At 38.6% G+C, this 16,662-nt stretch overlaps 1 protein-coding gene across 1 annotated transcript; it reads left to right on the top strand.

Moving 5' to 3' along the window:
* The first annotated feature begins 5,593 nt into the window (after positions 1-5,593).
* On the top strand, positions 5,594-8,857 carry LOC110058108 (melatonin receptor type 1B-like). Its single transcript, XM_020764696.2, has one exon. It carries the CDS (start codon positions 6,479-6,481, stop codon positions 7,427-7,429), a length of 951 nt encoding a protein of 316 aa, XP_020620355.2. The 5' UTR covers positions 5,594-6,478; the 3' UTR covers positions 7,430-8,857.
* Positions 8,858-16,662: the final 7,805 nt, after the last annotated feature.

Genomic DNA, 16,662 nt, shown 5'->3' with positions numbered 1-16,662 from the left:
CTGCCTTAAAATGATCTCAAGAGAACAGTGAAAAGAATACTTATTTAACAACTCTGTTACCAAGGAATTTTTCACCAGTCTTTACAGTTTTTTGTTAGAATGATTTGTATATCTCTTGAGGTGGGCCTTTTAACAAATATCAAATAAAATCGCCTAAATATCTTTCCAGAAATTATCAAAAAATCTTCTAAATATTACACACAAAAAAAATGTTTCTAAATATCTCGAACAACCTCTTAATATCTCTAATTTTTGTGGTAAAAATACACAGATTTTGAATCACTTAGGACAAAATCTTCAAAGTTTTCTTGCCGTAATATGAGTTGAGGAAGATGATTCAGGCACTTCCATGTTACCAGCATCCGTCATTTTGGAAAATTGCCGCTTTAGCGCTTTTAGGGATGTGGATTACATTTTTCGACTGGGAAATCGCCCAACTGGATTATTTCTGGCACATGACAGAGTATGATATCAAACAGAAGCGAGGAAACCACAGAGATAAGTCAAAAAAAGCTATGAATATTTCTAAATATCCCTAATTTTTCTACATATCCTAATATTGTCTAAATATCTCGGAATCTTCGAAATATGCCAAAAAATATCCGGATGTTGAAAGGCCTATCTTTAGGTTCGATTTTTTTCGAAAGGACGATCAAAGGTTTCAAAGTTTTTCAAATTCTCCGAATCACTCCACTCAGGAAATTTTCTAAAAATTTTGAAAATATAATTTAAACGAAATTCTGAATTGTAAGTTATTCTTTCTGTGTCTTTTGAATGCTTTTAAAAGATCAATTACCAGTTTTCAAAATTAAACCATGATTGAAGAAAAGCAAGATCGCTAAGCAACACTAGTGTTCGTTAGATATATCTTATTAACCAAGCGCGAACCCCGTACTAGGAGTGATATCGGCCCCGAAGTATTGACAGTACAGACCGAGCGCAGGGGAAGTCCGTAAAAATAAAGACCGAAGGCCGATGTTCTCCCAGTACGGACTGTAGCAGCCTTGGTATATAAGAAATGTTTTACATGAGTGAAATAATTAGAAAAAAATGCCATGACTACGGATAAGAAAAAAATCGCAAACTCCAAGCGAGCAATTTTAATTGGGAGTCGACTCGGGAGGGAAAGAGAGTTTAATATTTTATGTTCTATTATATTTCGCTTCGCTCGGCCGAATAGAAAACATTTGTATTATAAGTAAAGGAGACAAGTAATACAACAAATAGTGGAGGGAGCCGCCAGCAATGATCGAGTTTATTTACAAGAATCTGAGACACACTGAATACAGGTTACCATGCAGCCAGAGAATAAAAGAAAAAGTTACACGCTATTTTAAACAACGCTATTTACACTTTGGAAAACACAGCCTGTATGGCTACGAAACTCGTCGGCGTCAAGTGGTGTGATATTCACAGGGAGTGGAATATAAAGGTATGATTATCCCAGTGGGAACTAATACACAGCACCTAAATAAACACCTAAACGAAATACATTTATAGCATGTTCTTTCAGAGACGTAAGTCATAAAAATATTAGAAAATCTTTAAGTGTGCTCGCGCGGGATCATTCGGGACATGGAGCAATCTGATAGGTTTATTTATTAATTGTCGACCCTCTGAACTGACTTAGTCGTGTTATAAGGACCATTGTCCGGCGGACACAAGACAATTCTTGATATGCGCGGCAAGAACGATTCACTGAAACAAAAGCAATACAAAAATCGGCTTCGAACTGAAATAACTTAAAAGGGAACAAGCCACATGAATGCTTACAAGTTTTTCGTGCCTTGTTCCGCTAACGGCTTTCAAAACTACATCACATGAACGTATAAACTGAACTCGTTCGTCGCTTCCGCACACCATGTGCTCTTATTGACTGAAAAAAAAACTATCCGACTAGAATCTACAATACGCAATCAGCGGCTAATACTGTTGCTTGGCTTTCTATTTCTGGTGCATTTATAGATAGCACGCGGAGACAAAAATGACGCATAAAAATGGCGCCGATCGAATGATTCCACTTGATGTTCAAAAGAAAAAGGTATGGGAATTTAAGTGGCAGTCCCTCTAAAAGCCGTCCACTCAACTTTGGGACCAAATATTAATTTTCCCTCATTTTTTTGTCAGTGGAAAGGGTTTGGCACATATAGATATAAAAAGCAACTTGTTATTTTTAATTCCTAATTTTCGCTTTGCTACGAGCCAAAATTGAATTTTAGCCGAACTGAGGTTGTAGTCCGTGATCAGAAAGGTAAAATACGCCGATTTTGTGAAGAGTGCTGCGTCCCCTAAAGTGCAGCTCACGGAATTTTTTTGTCATACGGATTCTAAAGTACATTCATTACTTTGACTGACGAAATATGGAAACTTTCCGGAAAATTCTAAGCTTACCAGCGAGGCTGGAAAAAACCCTACTCTGAGGCCCTTGTTCACCTACTAAAATTCAGCCAAATTCGAGGGAGAAAATCTCAAAAGTCGGGTCTAAATGAATGCTAAAAAGCACATCAGAGTAAATTTCTTACCTTAATAAACCATTCTGTACGTTAAAACCGGTGGGTATCTCCTTGGATTGGATGCGAGAATAGATTAAAATCTGCCACAGTCAGTGTATTTACATCACTATCGCTCGTGTCAAAGCTCATTTGCATAACCCTTGCACTCGGTGAAATTTGGAGCAATTGCGAATACCCGGCCACCTCATTTACATGTGTCAGTGTGCTTTGAAGAACGAGAAGAACGAGGATCCGCTGTAGATCCAGTTTTGAGGTGAAGGTTGCGTTAAAGTTGATCAATTCTCAAGACTTGCGAGACTCCAACAGTAAATAATGGCGGTCTGCACAAATTAACCGAAGTCGTCGTGTCGTGCCGAAGTCGTCGTTCGTCGTCCCGAACACAGTTTTCGCGCGCGCTTTCTGATGCAATTCAGCGCGCGCGCAAGGATTGTAAAAAACAAACACGCCGTCAATAGAGCGATCATTCCATTGACTCAACCCCTGCACTGTCTGTGCTATTTTTCTCTATAATTGAACGCAGTGTATTGATGGCTTTAGTCATTTATTGCAAAGATATGTTAGAAAAGGTAACGATGCAAAGAACTCAGCAATTCTCAGCTTTTTCTTTGTTACCGAAAGAACCCAGTTAAATGCAGCGCATGCGCAGTAGGTCAAAAAATTGCGATTAAATGAAAAATTGCACTCTCGGAAATACGCCTGTTTCTCGAGAACCACTCATTAGAATTTCACATAATTTGGCACGAAAATACTTTAGGAAATAAGTAACTGGAGTATTGAAAATAATTAAACTTTAACAGAGGAAATTCTAGATATTCCAGTGAACCTTTAACAAGGGATAATTAACGATCTCTCTGTTAAATTATTAGCAAAATGGTGTTAACTTGTGGGAATCGTTACAAGCGTGCTGCTTGCAAATTATAAAGAAAATTTAATAACCAGATTTTCTACAAATAAACAAAACCGATTTTAAAGGCCTGTTTATATTTATTCATGTTGCCATGGCAAGGACACATACGTCAGGTTAACCATCAAAAAACCAACGTTTGTGTGGTTAACTTGCTTGCTGCCATTTTTGACGACCGAGAGATCAAGGGTTTTAGAGAAAAAGGTGAATTAAACACAGGTACCAAAAACTGTGTTCAGCCACCTGAATAAAATCTTCTGCAGAAATAACACTACGTGTAGACGAAAGTGGTAAGTTTCCATTTATGGTCTAAAAAACTGACAAGTTTAAACACCGAAGAAAATCCAAACCCGAAACCTTTGTGTTTACTAAAAAAAATTGAGTTTTTCTACTTACTGCATTACTTTGGTCTGGTCATAAGGACCACACATGTTATATCAGTCTGCTGTACTTTACACCAGCAGGTCATAAAGAGCCTTAAGTCGGAAAACAATTTCCTCTTAGCCCTTATCAAGAAGTAATGTCTATTTAAATTGTAACATTATGCATATTTTTTTTATGTTTTAAGGGAAGGACAAAAGCTTTTACACAGGTCACATAATTCATTCTGTGTTCATATCCTTTCAGGGGTTACGATGAGCTCAATACATTGGCCTGTTCCCAATATATGGTGGGTCTTCACAGTTAGTTACTATAGTTGGTAGAGCACTGCGGCCCTAACACAGAAGTCACAAGTTCGAATCCCATCCAAGCCCCGAAATCTTTAACTTTTGGGGTTCAAGCAACTGCTTAAATTGCTAGTGCAAATTTAATGATCACAACTTCATTTTATTTGTTCACATCATTCATTCCGAGATCAAAAACGGGCACAGCAAGCGTGTATGTGTCTACTGATCTGTTATGTTCATAAGGTAGCGCAATGGGGATCCATGTTAAATGTTTCATTCTATGGAGGAAGCTGCAGATATCTGGTACTCCAAAAACGCCGTTTTCTCAACTATTGCATTATTAGTTGTCGTAACATTACATGTTAAAACATTTAATACTTACTTCAAGTCAGAATACATGATTTGTCCACTTACTTTAAGTAAATGCCGTTTGAAACCATCATTTAGAGGACATAACATTAAGTTTTACATGAACCACAACATAATAAAGCTTTCCCAATTATAACACAAATTTAGCGAACATCTCCAATAAGGGACTCGCAGAATATTTCTAAAACCACCACGACAATGACGTTGTGATGACACCATTCGATTGCCCATGTATGTCGTATTTCGTATTTTTGTCGATTACTTAGCTCTTATTAACCGAGCAGCAGGTCTGTATGGGAGAATCTTGACCGACGTCGTGAGTACAGACCGAACGCAGTGTGGTCTGTACACACGACCGAGGTCACGATTCTCTCATACAGACCGACTTAGCTCGGTTAATAACATGTTTATTAAATGGCAAAGAAGGAAACTTTGATTCGTTTAATGTAACTGGTTTGCTGACATTTCGTTTGGGAACGGCGATGAGCTTAACTTAAACCTGACGAAATTTGCTCGTCCTCTCTACTTTTTTTTTTTGTCATCAGGGTTTTTGGCACTTCCATAGATGATTCAGAAAAAAATAAAAGAAAATGGTGAACATTTTTGTATTTTAGTTTGCTACTTTTTCAACGCAAAATGAAACCGATCTAGATGACGGTCTAGATGGGAAAATCTAGACCGCGGTCAATATCGATTTTAGCCAATCAAATTCGTGAATTCGGTAGTTCCCAGTCCTTGTGAGACACAGCCATATAAAAATATAATATAATGATCATTATATGAATGGAATCATGCAATTATAGTTTTTTTTTTTTTGGTAGTGTTGAAAAGATAAGTCGAAGTCGTGCCTCTAGTGACATGAGAATTTCCATTTCTCCTGTAGTTTAAAGAATATAAATTTTTACCAACAGTCAGCACTGAAGCCAGAATTTCCACATGACAAGTTTTATCATTACTTTCTTTGCTATCATTGTCATTGAGAAGTCGGCAAAAATGTAAATATAGTGGCGACAATAAAACTTTGTTATACATACATATTCCTGCAACTGCGGAAGGAACTGAAAAAGACCCGCTCGTTTCAATTCACTCTTGCTATTTCTGCAAGATTGCTTGTGATTTTTTTCAATTTTATTTAGTCCAGCATTGCAGAACGGGCAATAATTGTATGTTCCAAACATTTGGTTTTAATAATTGCTTCAAGAAATATTTAATCACACATGTGCAACGTCCTTGTTAGTTTAAATAAACAGTTTGAAAACGCCGCATTTGTTTTAACAACGGTAATTGAACTCTTGAAATCGATCTCTTTTAATTGTTTAAATTAATTTATTTCAACCAGTTTGTTAGATTGTGAGTTCAAATATTATCTGTGTTTACGATGAACTTTCCTCCATGTTTTTTTTTAGAATTTTCCCACCACATCGTAACTCTTCAAAAGTTTCTCCTTATGTTTTCCTAGAGCCGATTTACATTTTCCCGTTCACTGAATTCCTCTTCTGAGTTACTATATACCTTTTTATTACTGCGCTCATATTAACCTGAAAACGTTGACTGAAACACTTTTTAATAAAACGGCTACCTTTATTTGCAATCTTTCTATTTTAATTGCATTGAGCATGTTCACTCGCACACGTGTTTCAATATAGCACATATAACTACAATATATATTGATTGGTGAATTTTGTTTGTCATCTGTTCTTTTATGTTCTTCGCTAAGGAAGGAAGGATGTAAACGATGGGTAGGTTTTAGGTGCTTTAGCCAGAAAATCTCACATCTCATGTTTACAAAGTTTACAAAGCCGATGCTGATAACAATTAACCATGATTACAACAATTTAATATTGGATGATCGCATAAAAACGGCAGAAGATAACGGTTGTTATTACAGTTGGTTCAGCATCTTTCCACGTACGACAACTAAAGAGCTCTAACGAGTTTGATTTGGAGGTCCTAAAGCAAACTGCATCGCAATAACTTTCCAGATATCTTCAAAACTTTTTCATCTTCTGCGATCATCGCGGATCATGAAGGATTCTCTTTCCCTTGAGCTTGCCACGAGGACGGAGACCTTACTTTGGATTGAAACTGTTTTGTTGGCCGTTATCAATGCCGTGGCCCTCTGTGGCAATCTTCTTACTTGTTACGCTGTGCACAGAAATCGGGGGCTTCGTACCCTTCCCAACATGTTTGTAGTAGCACTTGCTGTAAGCGACATTCTGATGTCCATTTGCTGTATGCCTTTTTCAGTTGCAACATTGTTTCGAGGAGAGTGGATGTTTGGCGAAACTTTTTGTCGTTTTCACGGCTTGGGAGTGTTTATGTTTGCAATGGCTTCTATCAATACCATGGTAATAATTGCAGTGAGCCGATATTTCCGTGTTGTGAAGTCAGGAAAGTATACCGCAGTTTTTAAAAAACAAAGAGCCTTGATGTACATTGCTGTAGTATGGTTGCTAGCGTTCGTTGGATCTGTTCCTCCCTTCTTTTTCAAAAACGGTGCAGTTAAATTTCAGGCGGGTAAAGCAATGTGCATGTACTCGTTTCAAAGTAACCTCGCTTACACCGTATTTCTCGAGTGCGTTTACATCGCAACCCCTTTAACGGTTATCGTCATCTGTTACGCCAAGGTCTTCTACACAGTGTCGAGATCAAACAGAGTCTTCTTACAAGAAAATAAACCCCAGCAACTTAGAGCGAACGTGGAAGAAGCCAAAGTGACCAAGACATTAGCGGCAATAATGGTCGGTTTTACGTGTTGTTGGCTTCCTGTTTGTATCGTGGATAACATTGACGCTGCCCGCGGGAGAGACACTTTGTCAAGACAGGTGTACCTTGCATACGGGTTCTTGTGCTATTTGAGTAGCACCATCAATCCCTTTATATATGGTGCCACGAATAAACAATTCAGACAAGAGTACAAAACTATTTTGAGTAACGTTATTTTCTTTGGGTGGCAGAGTAATGATAACAACTAAGAATGACAAACAGTTTGCTGCGCAATATTGCAGAGTCGAAGTTACAGATGTTTTCACTTCTTTTTCACCCCAACCAAATGACAGAATAAGGAAAAGAGAGTTTTCGGAATTACTTGTGTGTCGAGGGGACAGTGGAAACTGCTATCTTTGCTTTAGTTAATGACAACGGAGTTTGCTTTGTTTGGTAGAAGGATTTTTACTGAATTTAAACACCCGTAATTAAGAGATAAATTACTTTATTTCCTTAATATTTTTTTCCCGTTTTTCCGCCTGTTTCAACGTCTGATTGATTGGATCTATCACGGTCGATCGCTCATTACTTTTAAATCGATTAGCGAATCGTTTTGGAATTTGCGGCTCAGCATTTGCCTGGTTTGAATCTTATCTTAGAGAAAGATTTCACTTTGTTAGTATTCGGGGTGCTGGGTCTGCCACGCGTCCGTTATCCTGCGGAGTGCCTCAGGGGTCCGAGCTGCGACTAATATTGTATCTACGTTACACCTCGCCACTTGGTGATATCGTCAGACGGTATAACATAGGTTTTCATTTTTACGCTGATGACACACAGTTTTACCAGTTTTTCAATTCCTTAGACGGGGATGATCAGGTTAGCTCGCCTACTCAGATTGAATCTTGTGTTCGGGACCTCGATCGTTTGATGGCCCCTAACAAACTCAAATTAAATAGAGATAAGACTGAACTACTTGTTCAGTATTGGTTCTAAACATCGGCCGTGCCCACTTCTCGACAGTATGATCCTGGTTGGCGATTGTCGTGTATGTCCGTCTAAAACGGCCAGGAACATAGGTGTAGATTTTGATCAAATTTGATCGCTAGATAAGCATGTAAATTTAGTTTGCAAATCTGCCTTATTCCATCTAAGGAATATTGTTAGGATTAGGGAGTACTTAACTGTCGAGAGCACTAAAGCTCTTTTTCATGCCTTTGTCACTTGTCGTTTGGACAGCTGTAACTCGCTGCTCACCGGTCACCAAAGTATTTAATCATCAAGCTTCAACGGATTCAAAATTATGCCGCGTGCTTTGTAGTTCAACAGCCTAGGGCTGCGCATGTAACCCCTATCCTCAAGGTATTGCTTTGGCTTTCGGTGGAACAGCGAATTGCTTTTAAAGTTTTATTACTGGCTTACAAGGCAATTAATAACTTAGCACATTCCTATGTAGGTCAAATTTTAGTCCATTACAATCTACCAAGGAGTTTAAGATCTGTTGGAAAATATCTTTTGGAAGTTACTAGGGTACATCTAAAAACTTCTGGAGACAGAGCCTTCTGAGTTGCCGCCCCCAAACTATGGAATTATCTGATTGAAAATAATCATTGTTACAGTCCAAGCAAGTCATGACTCTGGCAATGTTCCCTTCTTTTTAAAAAATGCTGATTGTGGTAGCAGTGCTACTTTAACAAAAAGTGCGAAAATTATGTTAGTTTTTCCAAACTATGCCAAAAATTATTCTAGCACAATCTATAAGTGCCTATTTCCAAAGATTGACAATATATCTACTAACGGAGACGTAAAAACAGGAATGGCTGTGATTAATCCTACTCCCACAGACTTTTAAATATTAAGAAATGGAACGCTAGTCAATGCTAGTCCACTTTATATAATAACTCAAATTATTCTCGCAGTTTGATTGGTTCTCGACTATGATCTATTAAAGGACAGACGCACAACTGACGTCATCATTAGAAAGTTTTTCCCTCTCCGTTTTAAAATGACGGAAAGTTTTGAGAATTTAGATAATATTTTACGAGGCGAAAGATAAGATTCAAAAAAAGTCTTGTCGAGGCATTGAACAGGTACAAGAGTCTGGAAGAAGAAAGAAGAAGCCGTTCACAACATTACTCAGAAAAAATACTCGAGCAGTCTCAGTTGGCCGAGCGAGGTTAAACCAAACATAAAATTGGTTTTGGAATTAAGAAACCATTGCTTTGTCTCGAATTTTACAAACCCTTACGAAACAAAATGTTGATAAGATTAATTTATTCAAAAAATTCAACTTTTCTAAGTCTCAAAGTAATTGTTGATACAGATTGACGTCAGGAATGAAAGATCAAAAGATCACCTCTTACAACCAGTTGAAATATATATTAGAACACAACCTAGCTTTCCGACGAGAATGTTCCAGTCCGTTTGAGGGCACAGCAGCGAGCAAAGAATAGCTCACTACAGCTCACAGCTGACTGTTTCTCAGTTATAAGGTGTCTCCGACACTATATCAAACTGATTTGAGAATTACCAACCACAGAGGACACAAATTTCCACCGTCACTTACGCTCTTTTCACTCAAAACTCGAATCGAATAGCCGCCAGTTTTGACCGCAACCGCAAGTTTTCCGAGCGTAATTTTGAACTCCTACAATATTCAAGGTAACGTCCAAGCTTTTGGCTCACAGAGCTGCTCTGATGACAAAAATTGACTTAATATTTCCAGCATTTTCTTTAAGATTTGTAAGTTTGGCAGTTCATGCTCAATTCTGCTTTCGCTCATTCCACGAGAAGCGAGTCAGTTTGACAGTGGCGTCATTTTCCTGGACCAATCACAGTTCTTTGCAAAGCATAGCAACCAATTAGTATGCTTCATTTTGTATAGACAACAGATTATACGTGCTATTGCAATTGCTATTTTTGTGTTTGCCAAAGTGGGCAAAGGTCAGTTTCGAGTTACGTTGAAATATTTTGGAATAAAATGCTTTTTCTGTGGTAGTTTGTTTCTTTATTACATAAAACAAATATATTCCATGTTGCTGTGCGTCTGTTCAGTAATAGATCACAGACGACGTCAAAATGTGGCAAGAACATCAGTGACACACTCAGCTATCGTCTCGTGTGACACTTTTTTTGTTCTTGCTACATTTTGACGTCATTTGTGATGTATTACTTATTTAGAGTTGATAGTCACAGTGAGCGTAAAGACGTAGGTGTTTTCCAAGAATTCTATTCAACCCAGCGTGGGCTCAAACAGAGACCTCACGATCTGCAGTCTAATGCAACAGCCTTACTAACGTTTAATGTTAGGCAGCTGAGATGAAGATAATTTAACTTACCTTCTTTTGGCGCTTGCCTGCTTAGGTGGCGGGATATCACGTGCGAGTGCATTTGTTTTGTCGGCAAAGGAGTATTTTAAAAGCACTTAAGCAGCATTTTACAAAATGGCGGGTGCTGGTAACGTTCAGCATGAATCTTCATTCTCTTCTTCTTGTTCTTGTTCTTGCTCTTGCTCTTACTCTTGCTCTTGCTCTTGCTCTTGCTCTTGCCCTCGCTCTCGCTCTCGCTCTCGCTCTCGCTCTCGCTCTCGCTCTCGCTCTCGCTCTCGCTCTCGCTCTCGCTCTCGCTCTCGCTCTCGCTCTCGCTCTCGCTCTCGCTCTCGCTCTCGCTCTCGCTCTCGCTCTCGCTCTCGCTCTCGCTCTCGCTCTCGCTCTCGCTCTCGCTCTCGCTCTCGCTCTCGCTCTCGCTCTCGCTCTCGCTCTCGCTCTCGCTCTCGCTCTCGCTCTCGCTCTCGCTCTCGCTCTCGCTCTCGCTCTCGCTCTCGCTCTCGCTCTCGCTCTCGCTCTCGCTCTCGCTCTCGCTCTCGCTCTCGCTCTCGCTCTCGCTCTCGCTCTCGCTCTCGCTCTCGCTCTCGCTCTCGCTCTCGCTCTCGCTCTCGCTCTCGCTCTCGCTCTCGTTCTCGCTCTCGCTCTCGCTCTCGCTCTCGCTCTCGCTCTCGCTCTCGCTCTCGCTCTCGCTCTCGCTCTCGCTCTCGCTCTCGCTCTCGCTCTCGCTCTCGCTCTCGCTCTCGCTCTCGCTCTCGCTCTCGCTCTCGCTCTCGCTCTCGCTCTCGCTCTCGCTCTCGCTCTCGCTCTCGCTCTCGCTCTCGCTCTCGCTCTCGCTCTCGCTCTCGCTCTCGCTCTCGCTCTTGCTCTCGCTCTTGCTCTCGCTCTTGCTCTTGCATTTGCTCTTGCTCTTGCTCTTGCTCTTGTTCTTGTTCTTGTTCTTGTTCTTGTTCTTCTACTACGGCAAGATATTTGGTTTATGTGATTCAAACTAACCAAAATAAGAGATATTTAGAGGTTTTCTCGAGATATTTAGAAATTTTTTTGATATTTGGAAAATATTTCGGAGATTGTGCGTGATATTTGTGGAAAAGTTTTATGCTCTAATTGAATGAGCCAATCAGCATTTAGCAGGCGGCGAAAAACTGTACTGTCTTGATGTCGAAACTGAGTTCAGAGGAAAGGCATTTAAAATATTATTATTATATTAAAGTTTTTGAAATTTGACATTGTGTGATGTTTGGTTTAATACTCTCCTTAAGAGAGGGGGACTGGGGAAGCCGAGCTGTAAGTACTTTAATTGTACTGTCTTGATGTCGAAACTGAGTTCAGAGTAAAGGCATTTAAACCGGAACACCTTTCTCCTTAGAGGTCTCGTTGAAAGTTTACGAAAATCGGTTTCAAATACCATAAGACAATATAGTTGTTTTTAAAGAGAGAACGAAATAGCCGAATTTTTTATATCAGTTAACTTTCAATTTGCTGCCAAAACTGAGTCTGGTGCGTCCAGCAACAGGCTGTCCAGGGGTTTTCAGGTCTGAAAATAGTGTGCCATTCACAGCCCTCGAGAATTTAAGCTTACGTACCGACTCCATGTTACTCCTTGTTTTTTCATTCAGGTGTTGTTTCCCTGCAGGTACATCTCATAGAGTGAATGGCTATTATGGCATACCATGCAATGCAATACAGCACATATATCTTAATAGATGTTTTGATGAACAAAGTATTACTCTATATTGTTATGAGTCAATGTGCTGTATTTTAATGAGCAGGTCAATGCACAAACAATGAGTGAAATTATACTTCGATACTGCACATGAAATCTTTGAACAAGTGATTTATTATCCAAATGTTGTCGTCGATAATTATTTATCAGCAAAAGAGGGAGAGTGTGACAGTTTTGCATGACTTTTGCAGACTTGACAAGTAGGATTTCTGCTATAAAAATAACTAATTATACAATTTTGCTGTATATTTGTGCTCTTTTATGTGTTGTTTGGACTATATTTACTGCAGTTCAATAATTATGTGAACTATTAACAGACCCAGTTAAACAAAGCAGCACTGAGTTTCACACATAATGTAAAGTGCAAATTCAAAATAAATAGTGCTAACATATGCCTACAAATGCAAAAGCAGACGAAATACCAACATTTTGACCTGCATCTATAAAGAAGTAACTAATGTACAGAAAAGTTGTGGACAGTTGCTTTGGAAACATGCTCTTAGACTTTGAGTTAAAGTTGGCACTGAACAATTTTGACACTAAGAACAACGCAAGACATCTGCACCATGCCATGTCAGATGTGAGCACAAGAACCTAGTTAACCAAAGTCAGGCACACTGAGCAATGGGAAATGGAACACTCTGTTCTCCATTGTTATTTGTTTTTTGTCACTGAAGTATTTTACTTTGTATCAACATCTCATCAATATGTTTTATGAGAGGAGTTGAGCTACTTCACAGAACTCTTTGTGTAACTACTGTATTCTGACAACCACTTGGAGACTCTGATTCCGTCATCAGGAACACTCTTCTGTCCAGCAGATATTCTACAAACCACTATCCATTGATTAACATGTAACCTTACAACAAGCTATTGTAAGAAGTATAAAAAATGTACAGTGTGTTGGCATTATTGGTTTCTTCTTATTGTGCTTACAGTTTCATTTCAATGAAAGAACTTAGCCAATTCTCCATGCAAATTGATTGTTGTTCAACATGTCTATATTTCCCGTACAATCATGATAAAAACTTAATATCATAACTTCAGTGTAATTCAGGACTTACAGGCTTAGTAATTCCAGGAAACCATCTCGACACTTCCTGTACAAGTTAATTTGACATCCCTCGGTAAACAAAGTCTTATTCTGTCAATAACATTTCCTGCTTAAATCTTATGATTTGTTCCACTACTCCATGAACGGCTCACCCTTTCTCCATCTCTGGTTATGGCTCCAGTTGACTGAAAACGCATTAAACACGCGTACGCAATGCGGACCTATTTTTTTGGTTAGTTACGAAAACCACTTCTATCGTGTAGTATCGAAACGACAGTACGGTTTTGGTAATCCACAGGAAGTTTAGTTTTCATATTTACTACCGCTACTAACTACATTTGACTAAAAATGGTCCGGCATGCAGTAATCCAGAATGTGCAGTTAATTGTGCGGTGCCAGACTCGAAATGGAAAACGATATTGACATTGAAAAAAGAGATGGATGAAGTATAGACTTCAGAAATATATATATGGACCCGGATCCATCAATGTGAGTTAAGTTCATCATGCATATGTACTAAAATGAACAGCTTGTTTCGATATTTTTTTGACACCACACCCTATAGCTTGGCTATTAAAATTAAAACCTGAGTAAATGATTTTCATCTCTCTTTCTCTTCTCTTTTTACCCCTGGCCTTATTCCTGATTCCGTATTGCACCAAAATGTCTTGTGAAAGCTACAAGTGAATGACGAACAGAACAAGAGATAAACGAATCTGCAGGCTAATAATTCTACTTGGGAATGGTCAAAATCACATGCCGCTTTATTCCAAATTGTATCGATGGCTAGACAGTAGGTCATATTCGTATTCTCCGTATTGGACTGGAGCCAGCTTACAACTGAGGCTAACGCGGGAAGTCTTTTCAAATACAAATGACTTTTATCTCTTTATAATTATTCTCCCCCGCATGAGCCTCCATTGCAAGCTAGTTCCAGTCCAATACCGTGAATACGAATATGGTCTATTCAATAGCCCATTTCCGAGTTGACCTAAGCCTCTCTATCAAAGCGAGGCCTGCTGCTCAACCATTATTAATTTGCACGTGAATGACATGCATTTGCATATGAAGGGACGGGCACCAAGAATCGCTTTGAGAAAGAAGTAATTCGGAAGTGGCCTATTTTAATCATGTCGTTCGCGTTTTGTGCAAGGTTAGAACGAGCAAAGGAGTCAAAATTATTTTACGAAGAACGTGGTGGCAAATTATTTAAATGAGTTATAAAATGTACAGAGAAATAGAGTTAGAAAATCTAATATTTAGTCAAGCGTGGTTTTATTTGCATTGTAGGACGGCATCTGTTATTAATCAAAGAGTGGATCATTGGACAATGCAATTAAAGATTTTTTAAGAGTTTCTTTTTGGCGGCTTTTTCAATTTTATTTTTATGTGATATTTGTTTTCTACAAACAATTATTTCACTCGCGCTTGTTGGATATGAGATGACTGTACCAACTCGGTGCTACGCTCCTCGTTAGCTATCAATCATGGCTATACCCAACATGCGCTCGTGGAATAATTCTAATAAGACGATCTTTCAATTCTTCGATCAAAAACCTTAGGAAACTGATATTGACGCTAGCTGTAATTAATATAAACTCTGAGAAGATCAACCTTTTTGTTTCTTTAACGCTTAGGAATACAGTCGACTCCCGATAATTCGAACGCTCGCTAACTCGAAGCTCGGCCTAACTAACTCGGGCCAAAATCGGTTTCCCTTGGATTTTCGTCATACATCAGACTGTAGATTTACCCTTGGTAACTCGAGCCTCCCGCTAACTGGGAGCTATTTTCATTTCTCTTCAGGCCATTTTCTACGTGATTTTAACGTCGATAAGTTGAACCATGTTTGCCAATACGTGAAAACTCAAAACAATCAGTGTTGTGGTCTTATACATTGAAACTATTCTTGAAAACGTAAATCGCCTGAACTCTGTAGCAGTAGCCCAACATCGTTCTCTTTTAAATCTGCAAAGTTTACAATACCTGGACTTCTCCTGCTGCTTTGCTTTGCTTTCTTTTGTTTCCCATGAAGTTTATACGTTCTGATTTATTCCGTAATTGAGAAATGTATTGTATCATTTTCACTTGACTTCTCTAGAATTAAATTTGATTAAAATGTGCACTGTATGAATAGAAATACGTAAAACACTGTTTTTTCTTTCTTTCCGGCCGGTCATTTGTTTTCAATTTCCGAGAACTCGAACCTTTTACAATTTTTTTTTGAGGGTTCAAGTTATCGTGAGTTGACTGTATACTGCGCTTATAAACAGATCAGACTTGTTCTTAAAAGGAAAAGGTGCTATGGGATCCTTAATTGTTCCTCGATCAGATCGATTTCTGATAAGAAATTTGGAAAATTCGGGGAAAATTTTCACGCTCTTGTCGTTGTATAAAGCGGTTTTTTTAAAGTATTGAATTAATTGTCAGTTCAACGGACCACTTTGTCACGTAATAATATGAACACTATTTTTGCATATTTGGTGTAAACAAAAAGAAAAAAAAAAACGAAACAAAACAAAATACACCTATAGGAAAAAAAAAAATAGAAATTAAAAGAAAAACACAGAGCAGTTTATCAGCCGAATTTCGTAAATATGCGAAGTTTCATAAAAATCCGTTGCGAAATAACGTTAATAAAGGACCTTAGACTTACCAAGTTTTACAAAGTAATGCTTGCCAGGGGGCAAGTCTATACTTCTCTTTGTCAACATTGGCAAGTTTCGGATCCTATACTCCATGAGTTTGCAACGGATACTTATAAAATTCTGCATAATTACTAAACTCGGTATAATAAATCGAGAAGGGAGTCGTATATTTTTTTTGGAATGAAAAAACTCGGAAAAGCGTGGCATCGGCGAAGTGGTCAGTTAGAATGGAATATTAAAATATGTCAAACTGTCCGTTGATAAATTGCGTCCCTTGTTACTAAAAGGAGCAGTTGATTTTGGCCCGAATGATAAAACCAGGTGCTTCTTATCTGAATAACTAGAGTAATATTGATTTTGAAGCAGTCATTATATTTAACTTTAGTTTTTATATGTTTGCTAATCGAATGGAGGATAAAAGGCTCGGATTAAATGCTAGACCTTGGCAACGGAAAACACCATCACAAGAATGCATCGAAGTACACAGAGGTCTGCGCATGTCTAAAATCAAAAACAATGTTAATAATTTTGTCTTTGCCTCAATGGAAAATTGTCATTCAAGGGATTAGATAACTTGCCGTATTATTACGAGAGTAGTACTTTTCATAGGAAACTATTTAATAACGAGTGCAAACTACCTCCGATTGTACTTTGAGTCACCGGCTCATTGCTTCTTCGCTTTGCCATTTACGTGCAGTTTTGATAGAACTAAAACGATATTATCCGATGATATTTCTTTGCGTTGCTGGAGCAA

Source organism: Orbicella faveolata, unplaced genomic scaffold (assembly GCF_042242905.1).
Source record: "Orbicella faveolata isolate gen_17 unplaced genomic scaffold, um_ofav_v1 contig_46, whole genome shotgun sequence".
Taxonomy (NCBI): Eukaryota; Metazoa; Cnidaria; class Anthozoa; order Scleractinia; family Merulinidae; genus Orbicella; species Orbicella faveolata.
Note: the sequence above shows the minus strand (reverse complement) of the source record. Positions and strands in the feature narration are given on the sequence as shown.

Coding starts and splice junctions, on each gene's coding strand:
- LOC110058108 (XM_020764696.2), top strand. CDS start 6,479: ATGAAGGATTCTCTTTCCCTTGAGCTTGCCACGAGGACGGAGACCTTA.